At 52.2% G+C, this 8,821-nt stretch overlaps 1 protein-coding gene across 1 annotated transcript in view; it reads right to left on the bottom strand.

The window, feature by feature from the left end:
- Positions 1-681: 681 nt before the first annotated feature.
- BPIFB1 (BPI fold containing family B, member 1) overlaps positions 682-8,821 on the bottom strand; it is a gene marked incomplete at its 3' end in the record, with an annotated part of 20,867 nt that continues 12,727 nt past the window's right edge. Inside the window, exons 8-13 of the mRNA XM_011979871.1 lie at positions 6,944-7,007; positions 4,756-4,841; positions 3,294-3,473; positions 2,290-2,343; positions 1,631-1,789; positions 682-749 (exon numbers count right to left, since the gene is read on the bottom strand). Of these exons, the coding sequence (XP_011835261.1) occupies positions 682-749; positions 1,631-1,789; positions 2,290-2,343; positions 3,294-3,473; positions 4,756-4,841; positions 6,944-7,007 (611 nt within the window). The remainder of the gene's footprint in view (positions 750-1,630; positions 1,790-2,289; positions 2,344-3,293; positions 3,474-4,755; positions 4,842-6,943; positions 7,008-8,821) is intronic.

The raw sequence follows: 8,821 nt of genomic DNA on the forward strand, positions 1-8,821 counted from the left end.
GCGGAGGTTGCAGTGAGCAGAGATCACGCCACTGCACTCCAGCCTGGGCGACAGAGCGAGACTCCGTCTCAAAAAAAAAAAAAAAATCAACCTCAGGAGTCAAGGCTGTGGTGGACAAGGAAGCCCAAACCCCTTCAAAGGGCGCCCCAATTCCTGGCTCCACAGTTTGTTGCTATGTAGGACTGTGGGCACAGGGCAGCCAGATAGTCTGATTTGATATGTTCACAACTCATTTATATTAAACAGTCCAGCCCTGTGTGGGCTGATCAAAACAGCCCTGGGCCTGACTTGTCCCCAGAGGCTCCAGCTGGCAGTCCCTGCACTCACTCTGGGGTCACAGGGAAGTGGTGAGGTGGGAGAACAGGCGGGGTGCAGGAGGCAACAGGAGCCCTGCACTTCCGTGCCGGGTGACTGTCACTGCCACGGCCTGGGAGGTGTCCAGAGTGGGCTGCCTGTGGCCAGGGTTTGCCTGTGCTGTGGCTGCTGCAAAGCCTGCCTCATTTTCCTCCCCATTCCCTCACGTGCAGTCCTTGTCAGCAGGAGCATCCGGGAGGGACCTCCCTGCCCGCCCTGGAGCTGCCTTCACCTGACAGCCACACAGTCGGTGTTTAAAGAAACCCGTGGTTACTGGGCGGGACTCATTTCCATCAGCAGAATCTTCATGATGATTTGTGTGTTTACCTGATGTTATTCAAGTTGAGTATAAGCTCGTCACCTTTGGTGTAAAACTGAGCTTCCGAGCTGGCTTCCTGCAACAAGAGAAGATCAGGCCCCGTGGCTCTTAATAGGATCCGAGTGTGGAGTTAGGGGTTATGCCGGGAGGCTCTGGGATCTGAATCTCAGTTCCTGGCTCTGTGACCTTGGCAAAGGGTTTGACCTTTCTGGGCCTCACTTTCCTCATCTGTTAAATGAGATAGTACTTGTACCCACTCCCCATTTCACAGATGACAATCTAGGCTTGCTGTAGGGAATGATGATGATGATGATGATGATGACGACAGCAGCCACTTTGCATGGAGCCTGCACTCCCTTACCCTAGTGTGTAGGTGGCCCAGCTCAGGAAGTTTTCGTATTCCATTTCTCTGGACACACTGATTGGCTCAAGAACGGGCAACTGACTCAGGCTCATTCGATGGGAGTCAGCCCTGAGATGCTGGAACTATTGGAAAGATAGATTCTTCCTGCTAGGACTGCCAAGCTGATAGGATAGGAGCCTAATGCAGCCTGGGCACTTCCGTGAGGGAATAGCTTGCCTGAGGAGGAAGGCAGCACGGAGGAAAACAGGGCTGCTAGGTGGAAGAGAGGGGAATGAAGAGGATATTGTTTGAGCACCTGGGTCCAGCTATTCCTGAAGCCAAGAGCATCGAGACTTTTTAGTTACAGGAGGAGCTAAAACAATTCCTTTTATGCATATGAGTTGAGTTTCTGCCCAGAGATCCCTGACTAGTAAAGTCACAGGGTTAGAATTGGGCCCACAAAGCTCCTGGCTCTTGGTTCAGAGCTCCCTTTCCCCTGTCCCTGCTGAGTGATGAGAGTGGTGGCAATGTTTAACAAAGCAGGAGGGTGAACAGGAAAAGTGGACAGAAGGGTCCCCCTGGCTGCTGCCAACATGGCAGACAGCTGAACTCACGATGCCCAGGGTGAACAAAGGGCGGAGGGCTTCACTGGAGGCAAACACTTCCAGCACGATCAGCTGGGCCACCCTGGCGTGGCCTTGGTCCGTGAAAAACTCGGGAGTGTCCTGAGTTAGGATCTTCACGATCTGGGTAGATCCCAGCGTATCTGCAGCCTGGAAGGAGATCAGAGCCACAGGTGGCCTCCCAAGTGCCCACCACGGCCCACAGGCCCTGTGTGGCCTGGCCCTGCCTGCCTTTGTGGGCTCCCTGCTCCCTCTCGTGCTCCAGCCACTCTGTCCTTCTTGCAGATCCTTGAATGTTGTGTTGTTCTCCCTACCTGGCAGCCTTTGGTCTCCTGTTCCCTCTGTCTGGAATACCCTTCCCTTCAGGGAGCCCTCCCTGGTGTCCCAGACTATGTCAGGGGCCCAGAGTGTTCTCATGGCCCCTAGAACCTGTCCTGTGTTACTGCACCTGTCATGGAAACACTATCTGCGTGATGATTTGCTTCAGGTCAAACTGGCCTGCTAGACTGAAATCTCTGTGTGGACAGGGATGTGGTTTGAGCGTCCCAGTGCTGGAATGAAATGCTAGTCCCACCAGATTCTCCTCCCCAGAGGCCTGTGTCCAGACCACAGCAAACACCCATCAAGCTGTGGATGGCAAACGCACCAACCTTTCCATTGATCAGTCCGATGCTTGACTTCAGCCGACGGGCTATCTCAGGAAGCTGAGGGTGAGAGGAGCCAGAGAAGGTCAGCTGGAGGGCACAGGGAGGCACATCTCCTGCACCCCACTGCTGGGAGGAAGGTTTCCCAGGACCCCAGAAAAGCTGGGTGGGCCCAGTGACCCAAGCCATGTGTCTGTCATTGGTGGAAAAACAGCCCCTAGGTCAGCTTCTATGGGCCATGGGGTCCTGCTGGGCTGGACTTCTACTGTGGGCTGGTGATGGCTGTGGGGCTGCGGGCAGCTTGCTGATCTCAGAGGACATAGAGAGGTGATTTCATTATCACTACAACCATGAATGGGCTAGTTGGTGACACTCCCTATTTCCCGCCATCCCAGTCCCCCAAGAGCTGGGTTATCAGTTGTCTGTCAACTGCTCTGAAGTCCTGCCATCCTCCCATAACACTGGACCAACCCTTTCCCTCTGGACCTCAATTTCCCCATCAGTCACCCGGGAGGAGGTGGCACAACATAGTTGACTGGTGGTGGTTACCTGCTGTGCCCTGTTAATAAGGATTCCAAGGTTGTGTCAGCATCCAGACTCAGTAGGAAGGACAGCCCTGATCGATTAGTGATGTCTGTCATGAGTGCCATAGTGGTGAGCAGTGGCACAGTCGCCATCCCTGGACTACTCACTATCTGAGATGTATTTATCAGCCCTGGACTACTGCGTATCTCAGATGCCTTTGATTCCACATGACTGTGGTTTGGTAGAGGAAACAGGTGCATCAGATTCCAGAGGGCAGAACCATGACGGGCTGGATGTTACAGGGAGGATTTTCGGTTTAGAGCTATGTCAGAGGCAGGATCTGTTAGGGGAGGGAGTGAGCTCTCCATTACTGGAAGGATTTAAACTGAGCCTGATGGGAGATTCCTGCTTAGGGGCACCCTGTGCAGGAAATTCCTATGATGCAGCCTGGGCGGCCCTATTCTCTGTCTTGTGCTGAGGCTTACCACAGAGTCCAACAGGACTATGAATTCTTCTGGAGGGAGCATAGCAGCCACTGCAGCTTTCACCACATCCTGACTCACAATGAAGCTGAATGGGGTGTTGTCCAGGGAGGGCACTGCCAGCGAAGCTGCAGAGTTATTGAACCACTTGGTCACCTTTCCCTGTGAGTCCAACAACTTGGCCTGAGGAGACAGAGCAGGGAGTGGCCTGAGAATTTTAATTCTGCAGCTTACCGAGTAACAACCTAGAAGGAAATGACACCGTTTAGCCTGTTTCCTTTTTTTGCATGTGTTGCCAGGAAGCTTAGCCTGGAACTCAGGTGCCTGGCAACATCTACTCCATCTTTGCCCCTCGGATAATCTCTGACTTTTATTTTTTATACTAGACATCTTAGTTTTTTTCCCATGCTTCAACTTCTCAGATACCTCCAACCCTTTGGATGGAGGGAAAATTAAAAACTGCAACAAAATGGATGAAACTATTTGATGCTGCGGTTTTCCAAAGGATCCACAGAAACTAGTCCAGGGGCCAGGCGTGGTGGCTCATGCTTGTAATCTTAGCACTTTGGGAGGCCGAAGTGGGAGGATCATTTGAGCCCAGGAATAGGAGACCAGCCTGGGCAACATGGTGGAACCCCATCTCTACAAAAAACACAAAAAATTAGCTGGGCGTGGTGGCAAGTGCCTACAGTCCCAGCTACTCAGGAGGCTGAGGTGAGAGGATTGCTTGAGCCCAGGAGGTCAAGGCTGCAGTGAGCTGTGATGGCACCACTGCACTCCAGCCTGGGTGACAGAGTGAGACTCAGTCTCAACAAAACAAAACAAAACAAACCTGGTCTGGGATTTATGCTACCAGGATGGTCTGGCCCTTCGGGGCATCCAGCCACAGCATGGCTGTGCAGCCCCACACGGGACAGGGAGCTGACTGTTACTGGGCGCTTCCCGTCTGCCAGGCATGGTGTGGTCTCATTTCATCCTCTCCTCAGTGGCCATTATTGCTGACATTTTGCAGACAAGGAAACTGAGGCTCAGGGAGGTGAAGGAACTTGCCCAAAGTCACACAGCCAGGGAGTCACAGAGCTGGGAGAGAAACTTAGGTCTGTGTTTCTTGGTCCTTGGCTTTTGTTTCAAGGTTGTCAGAGGTTTGAGGATTGGCAGGGACTTGCCTGAGAGAAAGGCTGAGGACCCAGTGTCCCCACTCGGGCCCCTGAGTGGGGAAACGGGGTGAGGGCAGATCTCCCGGGTGAAGGTTCTTTGGCTTTGGGGCTCTGCTGGGTGGCTTTTTTCCCTTAGCATGGCTTGCATGGGATGTATTCAGCCGGCAGTGATTTTTCTAGATCAGCCTGTGTGTCCTAACGGTGACCAGGATTTTCTCTCCTAATACAGGCCCATGCTATCTGACTCCTGGTGGTCAGAGAAGGGCAGTGATGTCCCCGCTTCACCCTCAAGGTCGTGGGACACTCACCCCCAGGTAGAGCAGAATGGTGTCGCCCTTGATGGCAGGAGACAGAAGGTCAAACTCCAGACGGTCAGTGCTGAGGGAAATGGGCACTGCTCAGGGACAAGAAGAAAGTTCTGTGAGGATGGAGGGCAGTACTGGAGGGGGAAATTGGGGGGCTGCTTCCAGGTGGGGCTGTACTGTTGCATGGGGGGCAGGTAGGGAGGAGCAGGTAATAATGATGTTGATAATATGATGCAAACAGTGATGACATTGACTGACATTTATCGAGCATCCACCAAGTGCCAGGCCTCTGCATGTCAGCTGGTTCATCTGCATGATAAGCTTAGGAAGTAGGTCTTATTATTACCCCCTTTTACAGATGCGGAAACCAAGGCTGAGGAAAGTGAAATGACCTGTTTAAAGCCATACTGCGGGAGCATGTGAACCCAGTCGGTTTTATGCCAAAGTCCCGGATTGGAACGAAACTGAACTATTGTTTGTAACTCCACCGCCCCTACCAGACTAAAAGCCGAGTCCCCGCACGCAGGAGGTTCTGGGTCTGGACACGCTATGAGCACCTGGATCTCAAGGAAGCTTAGGCTGGAAGTCAGAGGCCTGGTAACATCCGCTCCGAAATCCAACTGGCTCCTCTGCTCCCCCGAAGATCTCGTGTTCGCGTCAGAATTTCCCACTTGGCCGCCAGGTGGCGGTGGCGAGTCACCTGCCCCGGTGTATGGCCGAGGACGGTGAGTGCTGGAGGAGCCAGGGACCGGCCGCCTCCTGCTCCAGGGAGAGCTCCGGGCCCGTCCTCGGGACAGCGGAGGAGCCAGCTGGACTTCGGTTTGAGCCCCAGCGACCTTGGTTGGTCTCTTCTTGCCTCTGAAACTGTTTCCTCGTCTTAAAATGAGGGTATAGTGCCCGCCAGGGCAGCACATGTACTAAAATCGGAAGGACACAGAGAAGATGAGCATGACTCCTGTAAAAATTATTTTTAAAAAAGAAAAAAGGAAAGAAACGGCGGTAGAATAGTAATTCCTGCCTCATGTATAGAAGCGGCACCTAGTAACGGCTCAATCTGAATGACACCCGCTGGGAACTCGAGTCTTCCCCTATCACCAACTGCCTTGTGAGCTTGGACAGTGACTTAATTGCTGGGAGACTGTTTAATCACAGTGAAGGCGGGTCATGACTGCTACCTCGTGGAGTTGTCTGAGGAGTCAGTGAGACGTGCCTACAAAACACCCAGCGGGTGGGCGTGGCCCATGGCAGATGCCCTGTGGTGCTCAGTGCAGGCTCCTCTCCCTTCTCCTCTCTGGTCGCCCTTGGAATGAGCCTCTTCTGATCCCAAACAGCAGTCGGTAGACTTTTACTCTTTCCTGCCAGTTTCCACTCTGGGGGCCTGAGCAAGACAGAGTTCTGATGTGGGGACAGGAGCCTGTATCCTCCCATATCTGCTACGCTGGGGGAGGGAGAAATGACTTCTTTCCATCTTCGCCCTTTGAATCATCTCTGATTTTTATTTTTTAAACCAGATATCTCAGTTTTTAACCCATGCTTTAACTTCTCAGATGCCTCAAACCCTTTGGATGGAGGGAAAATTTAAAACTGCAACGAGATGGATAGAAGTATTATTTGATGCTGCAGTTTTCCAAAGGATCTGTAAAAACTAGTCCGGGGTTGCGTGTGATGGCTCATGCTTGTAGTCTTAGCATCTTCTGTCTGTCCATCCATCCATCCATCCATCCATCCGTCCGTCCATCCATCCATTTAGCATGCATTTGTAAGCGCTTCTCTGTGCCAGGAGGAACACCTGCTATGTGCCCGGAACTTTCTTTTGGACTTTCATTCCTCACTAACAATCCTATGATGTAGGGATGGTTAAGCCCCATTTTATGGATGAGAAAACCGAGGATGAGGAGGTAAAGTAGCTTTCCTAAAGTCACGGAGCAAGTCAGGGGCAGAGCTGGGAATTGAACTTGGGGCATCCGCTGGCCTGACAATCGCACACATAGTAGGAGCTCATGAAGTCCTAGTCATGGCGAACTTCTGTCTGCGCATCTTGGGCAGGGATCAACTGGTGCTTGTCTCACCTGCTGCTGGGCCTGAGTGGCAGCTCAGGCCTGGCTTGAGGAGGCCTTCCCTTGGTGGAGTCAGGGTCTGGAGGCCAGCTCCATAGTAAAGGAAAAAGTGCGAGAGAGAGCAGAGCACCTACCTTTCACCAGCTGCAGGAGGTCTGCATACATGCCATTGAAGGAAGCCTCGATCACGGGACACAGCTGCAACAGCATAAGCGAGGGGTTCCATCAGGGAGGGGCCAGAATGTGGCCCCACAGGAACCTGTGCCCGGCCCACCTGGCCTGAGTCCTCCTGCTGTGCCCACGGCCAACCAGTTTCCATCCATGGGTTGGGGACTCATTCGTACGTTCACCCCAGCCTACAGGGCCAGCTGGGACCTTTTACAGTGGTTCGTCCCTTGCCCTGCGCCCAGGGTGAGCTTGGCCTGCCAGAAGCCCTCCCTCTCTGACTCCTTGTCTTGCTCACAAGAGTCTGTGTTTTCCATGAGAGTGAAATGGAGGCCGGGTGCAATGGCTCATGCCTGTAATCCCAGCACTTTGGGAGGCCAAGGTGGGTGGATCGCTTGAGGCCAGGAGTTTGAGACCAGCCTGGCCAACATGGTGAAACCTCATCTCTACTAATGATACAAAAAGCCAGGCATGGTGATGCACTCCTGTAATCCCAGCTACTTGGGAGGCTGAAGCACGAGAATTGCTTGAACCCGGGAGGTGGAGGTTGCAGTGAGCTGGGATCGCGTCACTGTACTCCAGCCTGGGTGACAGAGCAAAACTCTGCTTTAAAAGAAAAAAAAAAAGAGTCAAATGGAGAATTTGTTTATTCGTACAGCAAGTTGCTACTGAGTTCTTTCCACATGTCAAACTCTAGAACAGAGGCCAGCAAGGCAGACCTGACCAGACTCCTGGGCAATCTCTTTGTGCCCTTTGTGGCTTTCTAGCCCAACACATCCCTTTGCTCACCGGGCACTTCTTGTCCTAAAATTGCCAGCAGTCTTCAACAGGGGGCGATTTTGTCCCCAAGGAGACATTTGGAAATTTCTAGAGACATTTTTAGTTGTCACAACTTGGAAGGGATGAGGGTGTTACTGGCATCTAGTGGGTGGAGGCCAGGGATGCAGCTAAACATCCTACTGTGCACAGGACAGCCCCGACAAAGAATTCTCCAGCCCAAAATGTCAGTAGTGCCAAGGTTGAGAAACTCTGACCTCACCTAACCCTGACCTGAGCTGTTCTGCTTAGGGAGAAGGTCAAACATTTGACTCACTTTTCAGGGCAGTGCTCTAAGATTATTGAGGACATTTTTTGTCTTGTTGACCACCCCTTAATACTCTTGAGGAATGACAATGCATTTGAGAAATGTTAACTCCTATGAATAACCGTTCCCTGCTCCTGGCTGCATTGCCAATCTGGAGCCCAGAGACAATGGAAGACTCTCGGCTCAGAGACTCCCAGCAGGCACTGCCAGCGGAGCGCGTTTCTCACTGGAAAGGTTTCCCGGGGAACCTCTGCATTTTATCCCACAATTCCCCATCCTTCATTTCTATCAGCAGGTCTCAACCCTGGCTACACAGTAGAGTCCTCTGGGATACTAGGACCCACCCAGACCAGTTACTTCCGAATCTGGGGTAGGGGTAGGGCCTAGCCATTAGTATTTTTTAAAGGCTTCTGAGGTTGTGATGGCTCTGATGTACAACCAGGGTTGAGATCCATGGATTTACACTGAAAAAGATTTCAACATTTTCCCTCCCTCCCTCCCTTCCTTCCTTCCTTCCTTCCTTTCCTTCCTTCCTTCCCTTCTTTCCTTCCTTCCTTTCCTTCCTTCTTTTCTTTCTTTCCTTCCTTCCTTCCCTTCTTTCTTTCCTTCCTTCCCTCTTTCTCCTTCCTTCCTTCCCTTTTCTTTCCTTCCTTCCTTCCCTCTTTCTCCTTCCTTATTTCCTTCCTTCCTTCCTTTCCTTCCTTTCTTCCCTTCTTTCTTTCCTTCCTTCCCTTCTTTCTTTCCTTCCTTCCCTTTTCTCCTT

This window comes from Mandrillus leucophaeus, unplaced genomic scaffold, assembly GCF_000951045.1.
Source record: "Mandrillus leucophaeus isolate KB7577 unplaced genomic scaffold, Mleu.le_1.0 Scaffold206, whole genome shotgun sequence".
In the NCBI taxonomy this organism is placed as follows: domain Eukaryota; kingdom Metazoa; phylum Chordata; class Mammalia; order Primates; family Cercopithecidae; genus Mandrillus; species Mandrillus leucophaeus.